The 24435-nt window shown below is 56.1% G+C and overlaps 2 protein-coding genes across 23 annotated transcripts in view; both read left to right on the top strand.

Annotated features, from left to right (window-relative positions):
* The window catches only part of EPB41L1 (erythrocyte membrane protein band 4.1 like 1), a 63059-nt gene extending 45910 nt beyond the window's left edge, over positions 1 to 17149 (top strand). For 7 of the 22 annotated variants that reach the window (XM_085557888.1, XM_031506561.3, XM_085557881.1 and 4 more), the window contains 10 exons: positions 3424 to 5982; positions 6518 to 6625; positions 7763 to 8161; positions 9532 to 9624; positions 9999 to 10082; positions 10254 to 10316; positions 11199 to 11294; positions 12130 to 12210; positions 13059 to 13175; positions 14274 to 17149. In XM_085557888.1, coding sequence (XP_085414014.1) covers positions 3424 to 5982; positions 6518 to 6625; positions 7763 to 8161; positions 9532 to 9624; positions 9999 to 10082; positions 10254 to 10316; positions 11199 to 11294; positions 12130 to 12210; positions 13059 to 13175; positions 14274 to 14282 — 3609 coding nt within the window. In that variant the 3' untranslated portion in view covers positions 14283 to 17149. Of the gene's footprint in view, positions 1 to 3423; positions 5983 to 6517; positions 6626 to 7762; positions 8162 to 9531; positions 9625 to 9998; positions 10083 to 10253; positions 10317 to 11198; positions 11295 to 12129; positions 12211 to 12527; positions 12685 to 13058; positions 13176 to 14273 lie in introns of those variants that run through there. The other 15 variants (XM_021548122.3, XM_021548121.4, XM_085557889.1 and 12 more) reach the window with 10 other exon arrangements.
* A 1336-nt stretch (positions 17150 to 18485) lies between these two features.
* On the top strand, positions 18486 to 24111 carry AAR2 (AAR2 splicing factor). Its single transcript, XM_021548103.4, has 3 exons — positions 18486 to 19275; positions 20777 to 21006; positions 23406 to 24111. The coding sequence occupies exons 1-3, from the start codon at positions 18528 to 18530 to the stop codon at positions 23571 to 23573; spliced, it is 1146 nt and encodes a 381-aa protein (XP_021403778.2). The 5' UTR covers positions 18486 to 18527; the 3' UTR covers positions 23574 to 24111.
* The last annotated feature ends 324 nt before the right edge of the window (positions 24112 to 24435 follow it).

The raw sequence follows: 24435 nt of genomic DNA, 5'->3' as shown, positions 1-24435 counted from the left end.
GGGCACAGCCTGGGCTTCAGCAAGGATATGCCACCTTCAACGGAGCAACAGCATCTCCTGGTCCATGTTGGCACCCTCCCCATTCCATTATTTCAGAGCTGGAGGACAGAAACAGCAGGTGTGAAGTGCACACACATCTCCTAAGTCAGTCGTGCCCTCGGTGTGCCCAGCCTGAGCTGGGGTACAGGTGCTAAGGTGGCCTCACCTGTGGTTTCTCTCCAGGTGTCTGTGACTGAGACTCAGCCCTGGCATGTCCCCATGTATCCCCACAGGCCAGAGCCTGTGTCTCCCTGAGAGATTCGTGGCCCTGAGGTGTGATGGCAAAAGGAGAGCGCACTTGCAGAGCCTGGCTCTCTCATCTGCCAGAAGATCCCCTGATGCCCATGGGCTGCAGGCCCACTGAGGTTGGGTGGTTTGTCACTTCCAGCCCTGTGTCCCCACTCCTCTGGAAGACAGGAACACTGGACTGGGCAGTACCAGGAGCCTCTCCAGACCCTTCTTTTCTCCCAACATCTGATTCCCTCATTATCCTTGCCTGAGGCTGTGCTTTCCTCTCAGGTGAGCTGGGTCTCCTACAAAGCAGAGAAGGGCAGCATGGGCACTGAAGGATGCCCAGGGGAGAAGCCCCCCCATGTGCCTGGGGCTCTCTGAGGTTGTGGCCCCTGTTGGCAGGAGCAGAGGCTGTCTCTGCTCCCGGCTGTCCTCTTTCCTTTCTGTCTCTTGTGCTGCCTAGGCCACAGTGGGAATGGCCTTCCCAGTTGTTCTTGTCCCTAGAGGAGATGCATGGGGAGGGAGGGAGGGCAGGAAGTGTGAAAGTCACTTATCCCTTGAGAGGTCAAGGCTGGTCTCTGGACAGAGCCTTCCCAGCATCATCCCTTCAGAGGCAGCTTTGCTGTGGTTCCATCCTCCAGCCCACTGACCTCCAAAGCTCGTGAGGTCCCTGCTTCCCTGGGGCATGTGCCCCAGTATCCAGAGATTTGTTCCAAGCATTCCCCAGAGCCCTCAGGCTCTGGAGACAAAGGGCTGTGAGCTGTAGCCAGAGCCCTCCAGAGTAGAGTTCTCATCACACCAAGGAGGAGCTGGATGTCCCTTTAGCTGGGCTGTGCTCATCTCAGGAGTCTGAGAAGGAAGAAGCTGATTTAGAAATAAATCTAAAACTTTGGTGTTTTCCTGGCTGGGTGAATAGGTCCTGTCATGGATGAACACATTCCAGGGGCCAAACTTCTTGATGTACATTTATTTTGGGCCTTAACTCAGAAGAGGAGCCTGAAGAAAATCATCCCCTTTGCCCAGGGAAGATCTCCAGCAATGGGACAGCAGGGCAGGGGCAGGAGAGAAGCTGCTGCACCCTCAGGAAAGTGAGTGGTGTCCTGGCTGAGCATGGCTGCTGAGCAGCAGGAGGGAGTGCAGAGGGAATGAGTGCCCGAGCAGCCCAGAGAGCCTCCCAGGCAGGGGGATGCTGCTGCCATGGGCCAGACCCACCTGGGAAGGACCCCGGGGCAGCTGCTGCTCCTGGCAGGCACTGATGGGCTCTGTTCCCAGTTCCATGAACTGGGAAGGAACACAAGCTGCACTGGAAGCAGGAGTGGAGGAAGGGAGCTGGACCAGGGTAAGCAGCTGGTGCAGGGTAAGGGGCTGTGGGAGAGGCTCATACTGGAGGGGACTGAGGACCAGGTCTGCTGCAGACCCTGCTGCTCAGGGGGGCTGCCTGGCCAGGGCAGAGTCCCTGCCAAGGATCCCTCTGGCACAGAGGAGGAAGGTGCCTGTGCTGCCCATCCCTGTGGATGTCCTGGCACTTTGAGGAGCTGGTACCTGCCCTCAGGAGTGGGGTGTTCTCTTGGAGGCCCATGGGCTGTACCCCAGCACAGCCCCCTGAGTGCTTCCTTGCAGGCTCCTGGGGATTTCTGGGGGCAGATGTAATCTTGGCAGAGCCTGGGGCAGGGCCAGGCAGGGGACTGAAGTGAGGGCAGGGGCAGGGCTTGCAGCACCATGCCGAGGGAGCTCTGCTTCCTTTGGCACCTGGCAGAGAAAGCAGCAGTTGGGAATGGCATTTTTCTGCTGGGGGCTTTTACTGACTTCTCATTTCCTTGGGAGCTCTTCCACTAGTAACTAGTTTTCCTTCTCTCTTCTCTAATATTATCTTCCGTTCTCTCCCTCTGGCTCTGCTCCCCTCTCCCCCTGTTTCCCTTTTCCAGTATCAGTCACTAGATGTGCATTTTGGGGGCAACTGCTCCAAACGCTCCCCTAGCCCCCTGCATGGGGCGAGGCTCACATTTCCATGGATTGCTGCTCCTGGTTGGAGGGGAGCAGACATGCAGTCCCCTCCCTAGGTCTGGAGTGCATCCTGGTGCCCATCTTTGCCCAGGCAGCCTGTGCCATGGGCAGTGCCAGCCCCATGGGGAGCCCTAGCACTGCCCTCCTCTTGTGGTGCCAGGGGTGGCTGAGCTGCCTCATGGTGCAGATGTTCTCCTGAAACTCTCTTCCTGTGAGTTATTTCCTACCTGCTGTTCCAAAAGTGGCTGGATATTAGCAGTGCTTTGTTCTTGGCCCTCATGAGGCCTTTAGCTGATGTGCAGGATGAGCCCGTGGATGTACAAGGTGTCCCTGGCAGCAATGACCTGATGTCCCCTGCCAGCAGCACGGTGACATTCCTGCTGTGGCCATGCTGCAGGATGCTCCGTGGCCTTTGCTTGGTCCTGCTGCTGAGCCCGTGGTCTTTTACACTCCACAGGGAGCCTTTCACAGGTGACAGTTTCTGAACACTCGTTTTCAGCATGGCTGGGTTCTGAGGAGATGTCCCTGGTGAGCTGGAAAGGAAGGATGGCCTTTTGGGGAATCGCAGCATCTGGTAGGAAGGGACAGGGCCCTGCTGATGGCTTGCGGTGGTTTCTTTCCTGCTTGTGTTCTTGGCATTCTGACAAATTCTTAGGGCACATAGATGAAGCTGAGAGTGAAGCTGCCCAAAACCCAGGGCCTTGCTTCTAATGAAATCTCACCCCTGAGAATTGCCAGAGCCAGCTGAAAACAAGGGAGTAGCCAGCTGTGTTCCCTGGCCTCCAGAGAGACCCTGGTGGTTGTTAATGTGTCTGCTGGGAGCTCCACTGCCACCAGCAGAGCCTCAGGTATTGCAATTGTGTCAGGCAGCCACCACGCAGAGCAAAGCACTGTCCCCTGAGAGGACACTGGCTCAGTCCCCAGTGTGGCATCAGCCCCTTATTTCCAGTCCCCCTCTCCACCAATGAGTTGCTAGGCTCTTTGTACAGAGCCCCAGCTCTGGCCTTGATAAGAACAACAGTAATAATTATATTAATAATAATGATGATGATGTCGCCAGCCCTGTGCCAGGCAGACCAGCTGTGCCAGCAGCACTGGGGGCCGGGGTTTCTGATGCGTTTAACTCTTCTTGCTCCAATTGCAATACAGGGCTCGGAGCACTGGGTATTTATAGAGAGAGAAGCCCCTAGGCTGGAAGCTGTAGCTCTGAGGAAAACTCTGAGAGCCAAGACGGAAGAAGCACGTGCAGGGACCTCGGAGGGGAACACAAGTGGGAGCCTGACGAAAGTGGTGGTGACAGTAGGGAAAGCCAAGGACGTGGCAGGCCAGGAAGAGCCAGCAGCTGCAGCCTTGGAGACGAGGAAGAGAGCCAAAATGATTGCTAGTCCTGAGGATTTTGAGTCTGTGTGGGAGGATGATCTCTATGAGAAGGAAAGCAGGGGTGAGTCCAGCCCGGGGGAGGCACATCCACCCACTGAGAGCGTGGAGGGGGAGCCCCAAGAGCCAGGCAAAGGCACAGCCACCAGGGAGCCAGGGCTGCCCAAGCCCTGTCAGCAGCCTGAAGAGAGGCAAAGGACCAAGATTTTGGAGCCAGAGCCTCGCCAGGGAGAAGGTGAGGTGCTCTCCAAGGAACGTGCTTCTGCAGCCTTCAAGAAGCAGGAGGCCAGAGTGTCAGCCACAGCCCCAGAGCTCCTGAAAATTAAAGTGAAGGCTGGTGACGACAGCTCAGAGACTTCTGCAACCCAGAGGATCATCTACTTAGGAGATCCAGAGGGGGAGGAGAAGGACAGTAAAACACACCTGGTCTCGGACACTGGTGGGTGCCTTGGCTTGGAGGAGAGACCAGAAGCCCCAGTAAACGCAACCAGGGAGGGATCTGGGCACGCTGCACCTGTGGCAGAAGAGGTCCAAGCCCTCTTGTCAGCAAGTCACCAGCACAGGACAGTGTCTGAAAAACCCACTGGAGCACTGGAGATGCCTGGGATGGGCTGTAATGGGACCAGCCTGGGGGGACATCCCCTCTCAGGGTGGGAAGAGCTGTCCCTGCATCCAGAGAAGGCACCTGGTGTTGCGGTGCCTGGAGGAGCACCCACAGGAAGTGAAGCCCTGCTGTGTTCCCAGGAGGTGGGACCAGAGGAGCTGCAGAGCTCGGTAAGAGGCTTGAAGTTATGTGGCCTGGCAGGGGATGGCCCCAGGGCTGAGGAGCACAGAGGGAGCCCTGCACAGTCCCCAGACATCTGCCCAGCACTGGGGGGGGCCTTGGGAAGGGTTGGAGCAGACAGTGACAGGGAGGAAAGTGCCAGAGTGGTTCTTCAGATGGAAGAGATAGAGCCCAATTCACCTCCATCATCAGCTGGGTCTTGGCAGGGCCACACTTACACCGTGGGGTTGGAGGGGGACAAACCCAATGTTCCTGTCCCTCCACCCCTTCCCCAGAAACCCAGCCCAGTCTCTGCAGAGTCCTCTCTGGGTACGGAGCCTCAGGGCACAGACCTGGCCCTGGGCACCATCCCTGCCAAAGAGGTGGCCATGCCCAAGCGTGTGAGCCCCTCCATGCAGGTGGCACTACCCGTGGGCACCGATCCTGAAGCTGAAGAACAATCCCAGAATGTGGGATTTGCCTCATGGAAACCCCATCAGGAAACAAGTTCTGTTACAGGAGAACCACCCCAAAACACACTCACTGCAGCAGAGTCAATCCAGGTTAGAGACCTGGCCATCAGGGAGGTGGCCCAGGACATGGACACAGCACAGAGCAATGTGCCTGCCACTGAAGAGCCACTGCAGGAGGAGAAGCCCATGATCAAAGAGCTCTTCCAGGGCTCAGGGTCAGGGAAGCTGACCAGAGATGAAGGCTCTGGGATGGAAGAACTGTCCCATGGCAAAAGCCTTGGCATGGCTGAGCTGCCCGCCAAGGGAGAAGAAGCAGAACACCAGACTGAGACAACCCTGAGGGACTTGTCCCTCCACACTGCACATCCCAAAGCACAAGAGCCACACCAGGACTCGGAGTTCAGTGTTGGACAAGATCTGCAGGGTGGGAGCCAGACAGTCACAGAAGGCACCAGGGACAGTGACCTGGCTCTGGGGCAGCCACTGCAGGATGACTTTCCTCCCAGAGCAGCTGCTGATGTCCCACACTTACAGTCCCCTACCGCAGGATTGTGCCAAGGAAACGAGGCATCCCAGCTCCCTGCGCTGGTGAATGAAGGTGGGGCAGGGCAATCAAGTGGTGGGACACATCCAGCAGAGCCTGGGGTGTTGGTGTGCATGGCTGGGCTGGCAGGAGCTGTGGCCCCAGAGCACTGGGATGCTACTGTGGCCCCAGGAAACCAGGAGGACAGCAAGAGCTACAGGGAAACTTCCGTGGCCTCCAAGATCAAGATGTTTGAGCAAGGCGAAGCAGAGCGAAGGGCAGCCCAGGAGGGACAGGAGCATGTGCCTGAAACTGAGACATCGGTGACAGCCACGGGGAAGACAAATCTGGAACAGGATGTGCCTTTGAGCACTGACCTCACCTCACCCCCTGCAGTGGGACCTGTGTCCAGTGTGGGCTCCTTGGCCCTCGGGCAAGGGGCTGGTTCAGGAGACACCTCCCAGCCCCACTCGCTGAAGGAACGAGTCTCTGCTGAGCCTGAGCACAAAGAAGACAGTGCTGACCTGGCCTCGCCCGACTCCGGCTGTGAGCTCACCCTGGCCGAGGCCGTGGTAACTGCACTGAACCGTCCGGACGGGACATTCGTGCGCATGTTCTGTGGCTCTGCCCGTGTCCAGTGGCTCCTCACATCCATTGACTGGCAGCAGGCGCTTTGCATCCCTGTCCTCTCTGTCTGTGTGTGTGGTCAGGCTTCACTGGCTGCATGCGCAGCCGCTGCCCAGTCGGTTCATCAGCTTTTGTTTTGCGCCCCCCACGACATTTTGGCTCCCTGGAGAATGCTGCTCGCTGAACCCAGGAGGGGCACCCAAGCTCCGTGGCTGGGAGCAGGAGAGGGCACCATGGGGGTGGCTGGAGGAGCTGGGACTGTCACGGACACACAGCCCCAGCAGCAGCGTGCCCACGCTTCCAGCTTCACTCCTGCATTTCCTACATTGGTTGATTACCCCTTCTTGCTTAGCTGCCACCTTGCTCTGCCTTCAGCCAGCTGGTGGCCGGGTGATTGAGTAGCTTCCCTCGCTCTCGTGAGCGCTAAAGCAGCTCCTGCAGAGTTCATTTCCTTCAGACTAACCCTTTTCTCTAATCCAGAGCAAATCTCAGGAACCAAGTGGGGAAGAAAAGCATTTATGTGACCCATCAGTAAAATCCAGCCTGAAAGGAGAGAATGTAAAGGCTGCTGTTCCAGTGGTCTCGCAGGTCTCAGTGCTGTTTTGCTAAGTGCTTCTCCCAGCAGTGTGAGCGCTCGCCCCGCGGCCAGGGCTGTGCTGCCCCTCCGCTCCCCTTGCAGGGCCCTCTGTATGTATTGGTCAGACACAGCCCCCCACACGTGTCTGCAGGCGTGCTCCCCCGGCGCTGCTGGACACCCTGTGTTTTGCCCATACCTCTCAACCTCCCACAGTGCCGAGGGAGGGGTGTGCTGGCACAGTCCGGCCCCTGGGGGATGGCCCTGGCTGCAAACGCTTGGAGCAGAAGCCAGGAGGTGGGTTTTCCTCTGGCATTGGTGGGCTTAGAGCTGTTCCTAAGGGACAACTGGGTGTAGATTTCCCATGGCTTCATGGCAGAGTGTGGCAATGGGACACGTCCCCTCCGATGGCAGAGTTGAGAGGTATGTCCGTGTCTGGAGAAGAGTGGATGGAGGGAGGTCATCCCTTGGCTCTGGCCATGCTGTCAATTACACTGACCAGGTCACCCTGAGACTCACCTGAGGCCTCTAGAGGGGCAGGTGGTGTCAGTGGAGCAGACTCACCCTGGGGCAGCTGTTGGGCTGGACCTCCCCCCAAGGTGATGCTTCACAGGATGCTCAGTGGAATTGGCTCACTCCTCCTCAGTGGAATTGGCACCCTCCTTTGCTTCTCCCTCACCGTGCCTGGCTGTTGGGCCCTTTCCTTTCAAACTCTTCTCTCTTTCTTTCCCTTGTTTATTTTTTTGAGTCACTGACATCTGATAGCCCTTCATCTGAGCTCTTTCTGAATGTCTCCTGTCAGACCCATTGTTTTGCATCCATCTGCTTCCACCAGCGCACTGAAGTGCCTCCAAGCTGGCCGAGCTTTTTTTTTTGTCTGACCGAGCCTTTTTGAGATGATTCATTGCCAACAAACTTTTGGCACAATCCAATGGAGTCGCCTTCTCTCCCCCAGCAAAGCCACTGCTGTCAGAAAGGTTTCGGTCTCCATGCTTGAGTTGTGTTTGACTCTACTCTGTGATGTTTGCTGCAGTCTTCCTCCTCCTCCTCCTCCTCCTCCTCCTCCTCCTCCTCCTGCTGCTGCCATGTCCCCGCCGGCACTGCCCCGCGGTGCTCACGGCCCCGTCTCTCCACGGTTGTGTCTCCTTCAGAGAGCAGGTGTGAGGGAGGGCCCTGAGGAGAGGGTGAAACCGCCCCGGCACAGGGCCCCCGAGAGTGACACCGGCGACGAGGAGCCCGACCAGGAGAAGGACTCGGTCTTCCTGAAGGACAACCACCTGGCCATTGAGCGCAAGTGCTCCAGCATCACCGTCAGCTCAACCTCCAGCCTGGAAGCGGAGGTGGACTTCACCGTCATCGGGGACTTCCATGGCACGGCCTTTGAGGACATCTCCCGGAGCCTGCCCGAGCTGGACAAGGACAAGAGTGAAACAGAAGATGAAGGCTTGGTTTCCTTCCAGCACACTGACAAAGCAGTTCCTGGACTGGAAGAGGATCCCAAAGGCAGGGATAAGGTCTCCCAGCCCAGCCCAGATGTCTCCCAGCCAGAGGTACACAGGAACACCGTTCACTGGGACCGGCCCGGTGCCATCGTGCCTCCGTGTCCGTGCCCGGCGCTGCCTGGCGGGTGTGCGCTCCCGGCTGGTTTTGGGGAGCATGCTGGCTGCCACCCCCCGTTCCTGCCCGTGCACGCTGTGTCTGTGTTGCATGGCTCTGTCACGTGCTTCGTGCATCTGCTAACCAGCAGGAATCACTGTCACCTCTGTCCCTGCGTGTGGCTGCCCCACTCAGCCCACAGCAGCATGTGCACCGCAGGGAGGGCACGTGGCACTAACCATCGGAGCTGTCCTCGTGTCCTGCATGAATTCAGTGACCAGTCTGTGTAGTGCAGAGTCATGTGCTGCCCACTAACCTCTCTGGTCATGCGGGGGCTGGAAGGGATTGGCCTCGTGGAACTGCCCTGGAGGTCATGGAGGGTCACTCTGTGCTGGGAGGGGTCATAGCAGGGCTAACAAAATTGCATGTGCATGTGTGTGGGGCTGATTGCACTCACGGGGACAGAACAGCAGAACCAGCCCCAGCTCTATGTGGCCTTGTCTCTGTGCTGGGCCAGGGCCATCTCCAGCCCACCCACCTAGGGCAGCCTCCAGCCCTGCAGGTAAGTCCCCAGTGCTGGGCAGAGCTGCTGAGGTTAGTCCAGACCTAAAGCCATGAAAGAGCTGCAGAATTGGAGGGAGCTGTCTCTGAGCCAGCCCGGAAACTCTGGTGTGGAGCTGTGGCCGTGGGGGATCTGCTCCAGGGCCAGTGTGGGCAGGGTGCTGTTGGCTCGGGAATACTGAGCATTAGTGAAACATTCCCCGTGCAGGAGCCCTTGGCAGCTCCAGGGCTGCTGCATCAGGGCAGTGCTGGCAGGCTGTGTCCATTCCCCCAAAGCTCTGACACTCTGGGTGTACCCAGAGACACCAGGAGCTGGTACAGATCACAAAATGGTTGCAGCACAGCCATGAAACTGCTTTGGTCGATCTCACTTGGCTTTTGCAGGACAGTTTGTCCTTATCCATGGTGTCTAAAAATCTATCCAAAAAATCCCAGGGACAGAGCAGCCCATGATTTGGGGGGTGTGGGTCACAGGGCACTGTGGGTGGTGCCTGTCTGCCCAGGGCAGAAGCCCAGCCCTGCTGTTTGCCTGGGTAGGACTCAATGTGACATTCACAGAACGTTGTGTGCGTGGCACCTGTGAAGGAGCCGGGCAGGGATGCCTTGCCAGGGGCTGCTGCACAAGGAGCAGAGAATTGGAGTGGCTGGGTTGGAAGGGACCTTAAAGGTCTTTCCAGTGCCATGCCATGGACAGAGCACTCAGGGCTGTTGGCATCGTGCCCCAGGGCCTGGCTCTGCTGACTCTCTGTTGTTTCTCCTGCAGCCTTCAGCCCCAAAAGCAAATGCTGTGACTGGGAAGAAGCCCGAAGCAGAAGGCTCCACTCCCCATTGGGTCAGCATCACAGACACGGCCCAGGTGACATGGTGGCTCCCCAGAGGCTGAGACCTGAGGCTTCCCAAAGCCTCAGCCCACCAATTCTGTCCCTGGTAGCAGTGCTGGGAGGGCAGGGGCTTTGTGGGGTGGTTGGGGGTCTCTGTTCACCCTTGGCTTGCTGAAGTCTCCAAAAAACACAAACTAAAGCCCAGCCAGAGATGTTTTCTGAGTGTCCCTGGGCCCACCTGCCATGCCTATAGTGAACATCAATAGTGGATGACAGCCACCAACTGTCTGTAGCTTCATGGCCCTCCCTGGCTTCCTCTGGCAGCAGGATATGGCCACATTGTCCCTGCAAGTGTCACCCACTCTCTGGTGGCACCTCCAGGCTCACCTGGTTTCCTTTGCCCTGGCAGGTGGACGGAGGCACCCCGGGCAGCAGGGACACCACCACCAGCACTGCCCAGGCTGGCACCACAGAGACAGCGCTGGTGACCTCAGTAAGCAGGGCTGGCCCTTGAGGGTGGGGGAGCCACTGTCCCCTGCGGGGGTGACTGGGGCCAGCTGTGCTGGGGGGACCCTACCCCACTGGGGGTGTCTTTGGAGGGTGACACCTGCCACGTTTGCCCCATGCCAACACGAGCCAACATGCCCGTCTGCTCTTCTTTCAGGATCACGGCACCAAGGCTGGCAAAGGAGCTGCTCCTACTACAGACCTTCGCTCCCTGTCACCGGTGAGGGGGCACATGGTGCCACCAGCAAGGCCAAGCTGGGGAAGGCAACCCTCTAGGGCTGGGAGTGGGAGTGGGTCCCACTGGGCCCTGCTGTGTTCCCAGCACTGGCACCTGGCTGCTGTGTTGGTATTAGAAAGGGAAGAAGGATGCTCAGAAGTTTGGGGAGCAAGAAGTCAGGAGACCTCAACCTGTGGGCTTTTTCCTATGCTAGATCCGTACCTTGAGCATCTGCCTGAGGAGGGTAATTCCCAAAAATTCCTCAGTCCTTGGGGCAGTGGGCTGAGATGCACTTAGCCCTGGGTGTCCTGCGGGGTCACCCAAGACCACCCACAAAGTCTCCTGACTCCCAGTGGAGGTGATGGCCACCAACCATCCTGCTCAGCACAGCCCTTCCTCTGGAAAGGGATTTCTTACTCCACCCTTCATTTTTAAGGGTCCAGCCTGGCCAAACACCAGATGCTGCCCCAGGCTCATCTCTTTGTGCTGCAGGAAGAACAGAGTGCTGGGGTACCAGTGCATCCTTCCCAGCCTTCCTTCCCAGCCCTTGGCATGCACAGTAGGATGGACAGAGGCAAAGGCAGCCTGAGAACTCTGTGCTAGAGTGGCCCTGAGGGTGTGCAGGGAAGAGCCAAAAGCAGCCATGAGATCCTCTGCCCACTGCAGAGGCCCTCTCCAGCCTGGGATACCTGTGGAAACCTCTCCCTGACCCTCCAAGCCCTTGGTGCAGTTGGAAGTACAACTCAATTGCCTTTTTCCCTTGCCATCTGTCCCCTCCCATGCTTGGCTGAGAGGGTACATCCCAGCGGGGAGGTCCTGGCTGGCTGGGAGCTGGGCTGGGGCTTCCCCAGGATGTCCCCTGAGTGCACTGCTCATGTCCCACAGATCTCGGGCGGCTCTGCTGGCAAGGAGGTGCTCACCAGCATATTCAGTGCCACTGCGGAAACGCTCTCCACCTCCACCACCACCCACGTTACCAAGGTGAGAGCAGCTCCAGGGCTTCCTGAACGCCTGGAATTAGGGGATGAGTGGATTTATATTGTGCCAGGTACAGCAGAAAGGGCCCCTCTCCTTCCAACAAGCCTAGATCTGTGTGCTGTCCCATGGGAATGGCGATCCCACAGAGGGCTCTGTGCCCTGGGTGCTGCCTGTCCCATCCAGCCAGGTGTGAGCACAGCAGGCAGGCACAGCCAGGGGTGTGCATTCAGCAGGGGCAGGCCAGGGGTGGGAAGTGAAGAAGACGAGGCTGTAGCAGAAGGCCTTACCCATGGCTGTTGCATCCCCAGATTAAATACAGATTAAATAGGATGGGAGAAAACGGCCTCAAGTTGCACCAGGGGAAGTTTAGATTGGGTATCAGGGAAAATTTTGCCAGAGAAAGGTGGTTGGGCACTGGCACAGGCTGCCCAGGGCAGTGGTGGAGTATCATCCCCGGAGGGGTTTCAAAGATGTGTAGCTGTGGCACCTGGGGACATGATCAGTGGTGGCCTTGGCAGTGCTGGGGGAACAGTTTCCCTTGGTAATTGCAGAGAGCTTTGCCAGCCTCAGTGATTCCATGATTCTATGAAGATAGCAGCAGTTCTGTGAGGGAGCTGAGCAGGAGCAGGGTGCTTGGCACCTGCCCCAGCCCTTCTCCTTCCCCCGTGGGGGCTGCTGTGTGCCACACTTCTCCCTGAGTCAAGGGCAGTGGGAGCTCTGCTGAATTAAGGGGCAGTTCCTGAGGGGATGCTGGTGCTGTTCCTGCTCCCATGGCAGAGTTCCCCTGCCTGGAGCTGGCTCTGGGACAGGGGTGAGAGCTCTCTTTCTCCTCACACAGACTGTGAAAGGAGGGTTCTCCGAGACCCGGATAGAGAAGCGCATCATCATCACGGGCGATGAAGATGTGGACCAGGACCAGGTAGGAGCAGGATGCCCTGCCTTTGCCCAGTTCTGGCTGTCCCTGGATGCAGTACTGCATGTTTCTACTTCTAGCTGAACCTGTTTACTGCTTTTGTCCAAAAACTGACCACCAAGGCCCCAGACCTGTCCAGTAGGGCAGGTTCCCATGGATGCAGTGACCCTCAGGCCGTCTCCCACCATGAAGCCATGGCAAAGGCCACATCCCAGTGCAGAACAGAGTGATGGTGTCACTTTTTTATGGTCATAAACATATTTCTAGGTACCCTTTCTCTGTTGAAATACTCCAAAGTGACCCAGGTCACCTCTCTCTTCCAGCACAATCCCACTACAGGTTGAGTCTCTCCAGGTGATGGTGCCTCAGTGTCAGAGAACAAATGTGACACACTTTTGTGATGAAATAACAAAGACTGACACAAATCTCATTTTCCTGTGGCCTCACCCTTTGGGATTTGTTACTTAAGAAAAAAATAAAGAGATAAAATAAATAAAAGGCTCTAAATTAATTTTTAGAATTATGATAATGAATTTGCTAATTCCTGTAGATTTTTCTAGTGTTTTCCTTTGCCCAGGTTTCAGTAGCACATCTGTACAGAAAAAAAGCAGAGAAAGGCAACTCATGAGGGCTCCCAATCATGGATGAATTCCCAATCATGCTGGATTCCCATGCTGGGCTTCAGCCTCGTCTGCCAGGCTGCTGTGGGTTCAGCTCTGAACCCCTGCATTCCTATCCTGGAATCCGACTCTGCTCCCTGGAATCCTACTCAGCTGCTTTCTGGCTGCAGTCAGGGTGTCTGATTGCAGGAGAGGGAGGATAAATGCTCTCTCTCTCACCCTTCTGCTTTCCAGGCACTGGCTTTAGCAATCAAAGAGGCAAAACTCCAGCACCCTGACATGCTGGTAACCAAAGCTGTGGTGTACAGAGAAACAGAGCCCTCTCCAGAGGAAAGGGACAAGAAACCTCAGGTAGGTGGAGAAGCTGCCAGGAGTGATGTACACCTGCTGGTAATGGGGGTGTAATAGGTCACGATCTCTGGTCCCCACCAGCCACAGATACTGGCATGGTGGCTCTGGGCACTGCCACCTGGTTGTGGTCAGGAAGCCACTACCATGTCACTGAAAGCAATGCTGTGGATGTCACCCTGCTGTCCTGCTCAGCACGGGGCTCAGAGGCATTTGATGTAAAAAGGAAAAGACCTGGAAAGGACCTGCTCGTCCCCCTGGAGTGGGAAGGGGTTTGAGGGGACCTCAGGTTTGTGGATAGGCTGAGGCATTTGTCTACAGGTTATGCAAAGCCAAAGTATCAGACCAATGCTGGCAAAAATGATAACTTCTTTACAGAAACTCTACAGATTTTCAGTCCCCTCAGATCCTCAGGCTGGGTTTTTATACACAGCAGCACACAAGGTTTGCACCTCCCTGCAGACACCCCAAAGCTATCAGAGTCCCAGACACTTCTCTAGGACTTGGGGAGTCCTGCACCACCCTAAACCCCCTATTTGACCCCATTCCCCCCTGTCAGCCAGGAGATGCGGCTCCTCTGGGTTGGCACAGCCACCAGACCCTGTGTGGGAGCAGTGGGGACAGAGGTGGAGAGGAGAGGGAACAGTTTGGGGGCTCTGGCAGCAGCCAGGGTGCAGGTGCATTTGGAGAGGCTCCTCAGAACTGGGACTTTCCATTTCTTTATCATATGAAGGTTCTGATGGGCAGCTTTTAAGCCTGGAAAAGCGACCAGTAATGCAGCTGGGAAGGTCATGAGAGGCTGGTGGAGCTGCCTCATCCTGTCCCACAGTACAAACAAGTCCAGACATTCCTGCATCCCATAGGATCCACCCAGTTTTAGTGGAATGGCTTAAAGTGAGGGAGCGGCAGCTCCCCTCATGTCCTTCATGCACCAACACCACCCCAGTGCCTGAATTCCTGCCAATAACCAGAGCTCCTGCTAACTAAATGTAAACTGTGGCCCCAAGTGTTTGCAAAGTTTCTATCCAGTGCCTTCATCCAAAGAGGAGCCTCCATGGACTGGCACTCCATGACTTGGTCCTTTCTATCTGCCTTGCACAGGAATCCTGACCAACATGTTCCTGGAAGCCAACATCTATATTCAAACCTGGAGAACAGGGGAGAAGGAGCCTTCATGCTGGATTTGTCAGCAAGACATAGACATCCTGGCTGCAATGTTCATGGCAAGAGACAAAAATTTTTAAAAAAGGAATAGCAAATATATTATATATATATATACATACATACATATATATATATAAAAACAGGAAACAAAATGCATCCTTGCACTGCTGCTATATGCTGGAAACAAATAGCAAACAACACCACCAACAAACAAAGGCAACCCTCTGCAGATAAATTGAAGAATTTCCTGGATTGGTGATCAAATCAGATTTAAAAAGTCATAATAATAACCATAATCTTGGTAACAATACAATAAGCCACCATCTTGCATGTTACATGAAAGGACACACAATCATGAGTTCATTTGTTGCACACTGAATGGAAAGGAAAACTGCTTTGCAACAAAGCAAGTAAGCAAACTGAAGTAAAAAACCACAAGCAGAAGCAAAACCATTCCCCACCTCTGGAAAGAAGAGAGAAAAACATTGAAGTTATGACCTTAGAGTTATTTTCCAATTCACAAGTGTCATTTCGCCCTTCTCCTCATTCCATGCTGGTTTTTTGCATTTTTGGGGGGCTTCTGTTAACTTTTCCCCTTCCCTTCCTTATCTTCTCTGTGCACTTGTCCAACCTCTTGTTCTCTGAAGGTATTTAGGAATTGGTTTCATTTCAAACAAAAGCAAATGATATGTACATGGTTTCTCATCTCTAACGAGCAGCCTGTGGGGTTTCATATGGATGTGCATTTCAGTTCTGTATATTATTCTATATAACGGAGGGGGAGGGAGGGAACAATGCTGAAATAATTCAACAGTGATGGTACAGACGGTGCCAACATTTTGAAATTGTTAACTCGTGGATTGACTGTGGTTGGGGTACTTGGAGACCCAGATCACACATGGGACTCTGAGTCCCACAAGAAGGAATGGGAAAGGTTTTGGCTGCTGCTGGCTGGGGGGAAGGGGAGGGGGCAAGGGACAGGAATGTCCTGCCGGTGGTCTGCAGTGTGTGGTGGCGAGGTTTGGAGGGGCACGGAAGGCTCCAGCTCCAGCTGTAGGCACGATGGGCTCCCAGCCCCCGAGCCAGAGCTGCCCCCAGGGTCAGCGGGGAGCGAGGCAGGAGCCTCAGGGCTCGGGGCTCCCTGCAGGAGCCCTGCGGTAGTGGGGTGGCTTTGCTTTGCTTCTGGTTCCCAGTAGGGCAGGTTCTTGAGTTTTTTAGTAGGGTCAAAGGCAGAGGGGCTGTTTGTGCCCTGCCTCCCCCACTACCAGGAGTGTGATGGCAGAGGGCTGGGGACAGCGCTGGCAGGGCCGTGGCAGTGCTCCCCTGTCTGCCTGGGGATGGGCAGGGCAGGGAGCGTGCTGTGTCCATCCCTGCAGAGTGTCCCCAGCGTTCCAGGCTGGATGGGAGAGCCCAGGAGGCGTCAGTGGGGCTGCTCCCAGCTCGGCCTTCAGCCACAGGCTCCCTCCAGGGCTGCCTTTGGAAGGGGATCGTGGGCCAAGCCCAGGGCCCCGTACACTGTGAACCAGGCAGTTCAGGTAGGCTCCCAACCAAAACCAGAAAGGAAAGGAAAGAAATGGGTTTCCTTCTTGGAATTGTTTCTAGCTCCTGCAGAAACCGAAGGAGCCATGATTCTGCACCATTTTGCCTTTAGTCTCCCACCCCTCACACAGGCTGTGCCCAGGACCAGGTGTGTTCTGCCAGGCCTTGCCAGGGCTCACAGGATGCCCGAGCAGGAGCTTCTGAGCCATGAGGATGCCGTGGGCAGACCCTGCTCCCACCTGCGCTGTCCCAGGAGGGAGCTGCTCCCTGGCAGCTGCTCACCAGTGAGTCTGTTCTCCTGGCAGAGAGGCTTCTCCTGCAAGGCATGGAAGGCGAGAGCACAGGGGCTGCTGCCAGTGCCCATCCCCAGCTGCCAGCCACGCGTTTCCAGAGAGCACAGCCCCAGCCTAGCAGCACTTAGGGCAGTTGCAAAGAGGCTCCTTTTCTCTCGTTTGTTTTCCCAATGCAGCCCAGCCAGCTGTGCCCAGCAGTGGCACTGCCAGGAGTGGCAGAGGGCCGGGGTCTGCCCCGTGCTGGCGTTCACCAGTACATGGCACAATTCAGGGCCAGGGGAGCCCACCTGGCTGGGGCCCCTCGCCAGCCCACCCGAGGCCGCTGTGACCCTGCAGAGTTGCTGCTGGTGTTGTGCCCAGCGTGGGAAGCCAAGGCTCCCATGGGATTGAGTAGACCGAGGCTCCCTGTGCACTTGGGCTGAGGGAGTTCTGTTTGAAGTGAGCAGTCCCTGGCTCCCACAGCGTGTTCATCAGTGGCACTGTCCAAACCTTTTTTTTTTTTTTTTCTTAAAAGAAAATAATAAAAGCAAAGAAAAAAAGCTCACTGCTTGTTCTCCTGGTGACTTGCAGCTTTCTGCTGCTCAGCCCCAGCCTGCCCATCACCACTCTCTGTTTTGGATAGCTGGTCACTGCTTTTTTTCTTCCAGGAGCCATTTCTGTGGAAAGGGGTGGAAGACATGAGTGCCTGTTTTTACCCAATCCCACAAATTCATTCTGAACCTGGCCTGCAATTGCATGAGTAATAACAGTAACAATAATAATAATAATAATAATAATAATAATATTTATTTTTATTTGAGAAGCACCTTACCAACCAACTGCAACGCTCTGTTGTTCCTTCACTAACTCTCCTTTTCTCTTCCCTTGTTCTCCCTCACCCCCTTTGGTCATACTCCTTTTCAGTGCTCAGTGGTGTATGCGTGTGTGCTCACTGTTCTTGTATTCAATAAAAGTGAAATAAATGTGTTTGATGCTAAATCAGCCTGGGGCCTCGGTTAACTCTTTCCTGTTGAGAGGATGGAGACGTGAAGAGGGAACCTTGCAATAGGGAGCACTGCACATGGAAATACCAGGCTTTGTCTAAAGAGAAGATTGTAGAAATCACAGAATCCCAGAATGGTTTGGGCTGGAAGGGAATATAAAGCTCATCGTGTTCTATCCCCTGCCACAGACAGGGTCACCTTTGACTAGACCAGGGTGCTCCAAACCCAATCCAGGCTAGCCTTCAACAATTCCAGGGATCCAGGGGCAGCCACATCTGCTCTGGCCGACCTGTACCAAGGCCTCCACACCCTCACAGGGAAGAATTCCCTCCCAATATCCCATCTAACCCTGCCCTCTGGCAGTGGGAAGTCATTCCCTATGTCCTGGCATTCCAGGCCCTTGTCCCAGGTCCCTCTCCAGCTCTCCTGGAGGCCCTTTAGGCCCTGCAAGGGGCTCTGAGCTCTCCCTGGAGCCTTTAATTTTCCAGCTGAGCACCCCTGGCTCTCCCAGCCTGCCTCCAGAGCAGAGGGCTCCAGCCCATTTGAGCATCTCCATGGCCACCTCCGGACTCATTCCAACATCTCTGCGCCCCTCCAGCGCGAGCTGGACGCAGTTCTGCAGGTGGGCTCTCAGCACACCAAGGGCAGATGATGTTGCCAGGTCGGGAATTGCGGCTGGTGGAGCCAGGAGCGGCTTCGTGTGGCAGGTGCTGAGCCTCGGGCTTGTGAGAATGCTCGGGATGCGGGAGGCAGAGGGAGCTGCCCATCCCTGGGGACCCCGGCCCTGTCTTGTCCTGGAAGGGAGGACGTGGTGCTGGGACGCTGTCTGTGTCACAGTGAGGGTCTCAGTATCTGTCCCGGGGGCCTCTCGCTCCATCAGTCCCAGGCACAGCTCTTGTCCGTCTGTCCCGCTGCGGGGCTGGGAGCACGGGGGGCCCAGGGGAATGGCAGGCAGCTGGAGGGACTGGCGACCGGTTTGGGGGACAGCGGGTCAGCGGGGGCAGCCGCCAGCCACGGAGAGGCAGAAGGGAGCAGCGGCGGGCCGGGGGCTGAGGCTGGGCGGCGGGGACAGGGACGGAGCGGCACCGATCGGGGGCAGTTCCCGCAGGCGGGCCGGGGCCGGGGGGCCGGGGGGCCGGGGGGCCGGGGCCGGGGGGCCAGGGGGCCGGGGCCGGGGCCGGGGCCGGGGGTCCGGGCCGGGCCCGGGGGGCCGGGGCCGGGGGTCCGGGCCGGGGCCGGGGCCGGGGCCGGGGCCGGGGCCGGGGCCGGGGCCGGGGCCGGGGCCGGGGCCGGGGCCGGGGCCGGGCGGAGCGGAGGCTCCTCCCGCGCCGGGCCCGGATGTCCGGGCAGCGCCGCCGCTCTCGGTGCGGCCCGGCATGGCGGCTCTGCGGCCGGACCCCGAGCTGGCCCGGCAGCTCTTCTTCGAGGGCGCGGCCGTGGTGGTGCTGGACGTGCCCGAGGGCACCGAGTTCGGCATCGACTACAGCGCGTGGGCCGTGGGGCCGCGGTTCCGCGGCGTGAAGATGGTGCCGCCGGGGCTGCACTTCGTGCACTGCAGCGCGGCCGGCGCCGGCGGGCGGGACGCGGGGCCGCGCTCCGGCCGCTTCCTCAGCCTGCGGCGCCGCGAGGTGCGGGTGCTGCGCTGGGACCCCGCGGGCGAGGCCGTGCGGCCCGAGCCGCCCGAGCAGGGCGAGGCGCTGCGGGACAGCCTGCGGGAGCTGGACCCCTTCCTGGGGCCCTACCCCTACGAGACGCTGAAGAAGTGGGTGTCGCTGAGCAGCTTCATCAGCGAGGCGGCGGCCGAGGAGCTGCAGCCCGAGAGCGGCCAGATCTGCGCCTTCGCCGAGGTGCTGCCCGAGGCGGCGGGGCGGCACACGCGGGACCGCGCCGGGCAGCGCCGGCCGCCGCTGGGCGCCCAGTGCCGCAGCTACGCCGAGGGGCTGGCCCGCCTGCCCCGCATGCGGCCGCGGGCCGGCACCCAGATCCGCTTCTCCGAGCTGCCCCGGCAGGCCTTCCCCGACGGAGCCACCCCCGAGGAGATCACCCGGCACAGCATGGACCTGAGCTACGCCCTGCAGCGGGTGATGGAGCAGCGCTACCCCGGCCGGCCGCTGGGCCTGCTCGGTGAGCGCCCGGGAAATGGCATTTCTGTGCTCCAGGTGGGACCTCTGCCGGTTCCCTGGCGCGCCGAGGGCTCTGCGGCGCAGGACAGAAGTTTGGGCAGTTTCTGGCATTGCCTGCAGGAGACTGAGGCCGGAGCTGCAGCTCCTCCCGAGGGGCAGCTGCCATCTCTCTTCTGTGTGACCAGGGAGAGCACCCGAGGGCCTTCAGGGGAAGTTTAGCTCGGATATTAGGAAAAGGTTCTCCCCCCAGAGGTGCTGGCACTGCCCAGGCTCCCCAGGGGATGGGCACGGCCCCAAGAGCTCCAGGAGCATTGGGGCAGCGCTGCCAGGGGTGCCCAGGATGGGGTTGTCGGGGGGTCTGGGCAGGGACAGGGGCTGGGCTGGGTGATTCTTGTGGGTCCCTCCCAACTCAGGATATTCTGTAATTCTGTTCTATGGCTCTGGTGTGGGAACATGGTGCTGCAGCCCTGATTGCCCCGATGAAGTCAAAAGCAGCCGTCACAAGTGGCCCTGGCACCTTAGCTGTTCAGGGAACCTCGTGAGGACATCTCTTACGGAGTCCTGAGAGCACCGAGTGGGGATGGGCACCCCCAGCCCCTTCTTCCTGTTAGATTGGGTGGGAGCTGTGGGCCTGGTGGTTCCTACTGCAGGGCCCGGCCCCTCCTGGCCGTGCTCCGTGTGCTGCTGGTGGCAGTGACAGTGACAGTGACAGTGACAGTGACAGTGACAGTGACAGTGACAGTGTCTGGGCTGTGCCAGCCCTGCTGTGGGGGCACCACACCTCCCAGAGCTCAGCTGCTCCCCAGCCTGCTTTGCAGCCTGTGATACAAATAAATGTTGGGTTTGTGGAGGTCCTGGAGCAGGGTTTTGTTTTGTTGCAGGATGGAGGGAGAAGCCCTCCCAGGTTTGGAATAAGCCTTCGTTTGTCCCTTCTTCCATTTTTTTGTACATTAACATTATACAATTTATTCTTCTTCAAAATTACCAAAGACAACTGTAGGATGTAGACAGAACAAATTGTCTTAGGGAATGGTGGGAAAGCAGCTGATACCAAGCATCCAGTGTGATGAACCCTGGCTCTTAATTCAGCAAGACAAACACACTCGTTGAGGCACTGCTGATCTCTCCCAGAATTCCAGGACAGTGCTGTTTGCAGTCCCATGTTGTGCTGGACACTCAGCACTGGCAGGCTGAACACTCAAAGTATAATAGCAGGGTCTGCCTTGATGTTTGGGGCTGTTTGGTGTTGTTTGCTGTCTGTAGAGTCCTTCTCCAGTGCTGATAATCACAGTTACAGGTGACCTGCCCCGTTCTGCTTTGTTTTGCTCCAGCTGAAGAGCAGTACAGGGTCAGTGTTTGAGGTATGCACTTGAGGAATGCACTTTGCAAAAGCCAAACCAGAGTTTAGAAACCATTTGCAGAGCTTTGTGTATGACACATTCACAGGATATCTGTTTAGTCTTACATGTTTTGTTTTGTTTCCCTTCTCTGAACCCACACAGCTGAGTTGCAGTTTGCCTTCATTTGCTTCCTGATTGGGAATGTGTACGATGCCTTTGAGCACTGGAAGAGGCTCCTGAACATCCTGTGCCGCTCAGAGGAGGCCATAGGGAAGTACCAAGACCTTTACATCAACCTCATTTCCGTGCTCTATCACCAGCTCAACGAGATCCCAGCAGATTTTTTTGTGGACATTGTCTCCCAGGACAACTTCTTAACCAGCACCTTACAGGTGTGTTTGTGGCTGTTCCCTGGGAAGTTGAGTGGGAGGGAAGGCAGTGTCAAATTTGGGGTGAAGCTGCCAAAGGAATTAAGCTGCATGGGAGACAGGAACCTGTCTGAGCACACAGGGCTTTACTTTGACTTTTTCCCTCTGTTATTCAGCAAGAAATTCAGCTCAACAGCTACAAGAGAGGCTGGGCAAGTGCAGTGTGGTGTCTGTTTGTTTAATTTTTCCAGAATGTCGTTCATTCTTGAAAAGAAAAAACAACAACAAACCTTTGGCATGAAGGACTGATGATGCTGATTTTTGGAATGGTGTGCTCAGTGTGCAGGGAAGCTGCAGCAAAGCCTTAGTGAGCTAAGGGCAGTGATAGTGTTTAAGCAGCTTTTCCATTCCTTAGCACAGCTGAGGATTTCCTGTAGTCAGGTTCTTCTCCAGAGGGAATTTATGGTTATTCCAAAATGCAAAAGATGCTGCTTCTGCTGAGACAGGTGGGGCAGATGTGTAGCTCAGCCCCAGTGAAAGCAGTTGCTCCACTACTGGTGACAGTGCTGGCAGTGCAGCAAACTGGCTTAGTTTACATAAAAAGCCCATATCAGACACACTGATAAAGCTGAGCAATGGGAACCAGCCCAGCAGGAGGCTCTGCTGTGGGTGCAGTTCCATCCCTGTCCTTGTTGACCCAAGTACTTGCTGTACTTTTGGGGAAGGTGAAGGTTTTTGGGCTTAATTGCTGGGTAAAATGTTTTGGGAAGCATTGCCTTAATCAAGTGGCTTTCAGATTTTTCAGTTGTGATTCTTACAAGTCTCGGGAGGGTTTTAATTTACATTTTATATTTGGTAGGTTTTTTCCATCCCACTACAGGACTGGACAGTCCAGGTGTGTTTGCAGCACGCTCAGAGCAGTGCTGTCAGTTCACAGCAGTACCCAGAATACTCTCCAACCAGCCATTCTCTCCCCTTGAGGGGAATTTGGGAATCCCTTATTGCTGCTTCTGGCTTCCTGAGTCTTGTTTATGCCTGGGCTCCCTCAGTCTGTATTTCAGTCCCTCAGCAGGAGCCGGTGTCAGAATCTCCCTGAAGCCCTGGCAGGAGTCACCACATTCCCAGTGACAAAGAAAAGCCTTGCAGACTGAGCCCTTCCTCACCAAGTTCTCCACTGCTCTGCTCCTGTGGGATTTCCTGAAGTGGAGCCAGGGAAGCTCTGGGCTTTGCCTTATCCCCACCTCACACACAGACATCAGAACTCTGCCTCAGCTGCTCAGAGCTGTGGGGAGGGCATTATCTGTGCAGCTCCTGCTCAGCTCTGGAAGCAACTTCATTTTTGGAGTTTGATCCAAGGCAAGAAGAGCACAGTGCAGTCACCAGTGACTCTGCAGCCCTACCAGTGGTTAAAGAAAAAATACCAAGTTGGTGAAATAAATAATTGAATGTGCAATTCATTGAGAAGAAGTGGGAAGTATAATCTAATAATTTTTTTCCTACCAGCAGTATTGCTGTGTAAGAGTTTTGTTAGAAAGAGGCAGTTTTCCAGTAGAATGAGCAAGAAAAAGGCAAATGTTCATCCATAAAGCAGCAAACTCTGCTGCTCATTGTCAGTGTTTTATCCAGCTTCCAGTAAATAAGAGGCTGAGTTTTCCCCAGAGGAGATTTCTTTTTATGGAAATTAGTTCTGGATCACAGGTTCAGGAGGAGCAGAACCAGGCTGGGCTGGGCTCTGGGGCTCAGTGCCCTGTTGATCACACAGATGATTTCCCCCCAAGGTGCCAGCAGAGGCTGTGAATTTGTGACATGTTAATAGTTTTGTGTTTGGGGATAGAAGGCAGAGGTTCCTCTAGACTTCAGCCCCCTGTGCACAAGGAAATGGCTGTGCTGGGGATAACCAAGCTTTTTCCAGAGAGCTCCCATTCCTTTCTGACATTCAAGGTATTTTCATTAAGTTTCCTCTGTATCCTGAAGTTTTGGTAATACCACGTTACAAAAATACTTTGGGAGATCTGTGCCCATGGAAATGAGAGGTGCAATTATTTGCTGGCCTTTTGGACACTTGCTGGAAATATGCCTACTAGTATTTGAATTTTTTAAAATACCTTTTGTCAAGATGTTTTCTGTAGCTCACACTTTGGCATATTTCAGAATTCCACAGTACCAGTTCAGTTACAAACACACTCCTGCTTCACAGAGTTCTCTCCCGAGTGCAGGGTTGTGGGATGCTGACTCAGTGGTGTTGAAGGCAGGATGGGCTTGGGCTGTGGGGTGAGAGGTGTGGCTTTGGTTGGGTCCCCCAGAGCTGCAGTCCCGGGGTCCTGACCTGGCTCTGTCCTGGTGCTCCCTGGTGGCTCTGTAGGGAGGAGGTGCCCAGCTGGTGCCATGCCTGGGCTCTTCCTGATCTCTGCTCTTTGTTTCAGGTGCTGTTCTCCTGCACGTGCAGCTCGGCTGTGGATGAGGCTCTGAGGAAAAAGGCTGAGAAGTTCAAGGCTCACCTGACGAAGAAATTCAGATGGGACTTTGAGGCGGAGCCTGATGACTGTGCCCCTGTGGTGGTCGAGCTGCCTGAGGGTGTGCAGGTGGACTGAGCCAAAGGCCCCCTTAGGAGCAAAGAGCTTCTAAAATGACCCTTTCCTTCTCTTCTCCAACCTTGCCAGCTTCTTAAAGGCTGAGTCTGAAGGTGGTCCCCTTTCTGCTAGAGAAGCAGATGGGGGAAACCCAGGAGGATGCTGCGCTTTGTGAGGAGCCCAGAGGTGTTGGAGGAGTTTGAGTATTGGCATGTGGCAGCTTTGGACACCTTGGGGTTTTCCCAGCCCTTCTGCAGCAGCTCAAGATAGAACACAAACCACAAACAAAGTCACAGATCTGAAAGACCTTTTGATACGGAATTCAACCCTAAACCTGACAGTGCCACGATCCTCCTACACTCGGCTGTCCTCTCATCCCTGCTCCCCTCCTGCTGGGCTGGAGCTGATGCCATGCTTGGGGAGCCCCCGTGGTTAGGGGTGTGTCTTGCTTTGAAAAGCCAGGTGTCTGCTAAGGAAGGGAGGAACCTCCACTGAAATTGAAAATGCAAACCGCCTCCCTCTGAATTATAATTTTGAAATTAAAGGGCTCTCAGGCAAAGATATGGGAGTAGGAATAACAGTTCTTCACTAGGAAAACTAAAAATGCAGATGCAATAGTACAAACAAAAACAAACTCCAGCCAGAGTGAGAGCAGCCCTGTTCCCTGTGGGTCAGGGAGGTGGCTCAGCCCCATCCCAGGGGGGCTCAGCCCTCCTGCAGTGCCAGCTGTGCTTCTGCTGGAGCAGGATCCTGCACAAGGGGGGAGTTTTCCTCTGGAGCTCCAGGGCTGGGGGAGATGGGCCTGGGCTCCTCTGGGAATGCAGGGGGAAGAAAGCTGCTCCTCTGGGAATGCAGGGGGAAGAAAGCTGCTCCTCTGGGAATG

Source organism: Lonchura striata, chromosome 20 (assembly GCF_050655825.1).
Source record: "Lonchura striata isolate lonStrDom1 chromosome 20, ASM5065582v1, whole genome shotgun sequence".
Taxonomy (NCBI): domain Eukaryota; kingdom Metazoa; phylum Chordata; class Aves; order Passeriformes; family Estrildidae; genus Lonchura; species Lonchura striata.
The sequence above is the reverse complement of the archived record's forward strand: the minus strand, read 5'-3'. Positions and strand labels throughout refer to the sequence as shown.

Coding starts and splice junctions, on each gene's coding strand:
- AAR2 (XM_021548103.4), top strand. CDS start 18,528: ATGGCGGCTCTGCGGCCGGACCCCGAGCTGGCCCGGCAGCTCTTCTTC. Junction 19,276..20,776: donor CCGGCCGCTGGGCCTGCTCG/GTGAGCGCCCGG, acceptor GAACCCACACAG/CTGAGTTGCAGTTTGCCTTC. Junction 21,007..23,405: donor TCTTAACCAGCACCTTACAG/GTGTGTTTGTGG, acceptor TCTTTGTTTCAG/GTGCTGTTCTCCTGCACGTG.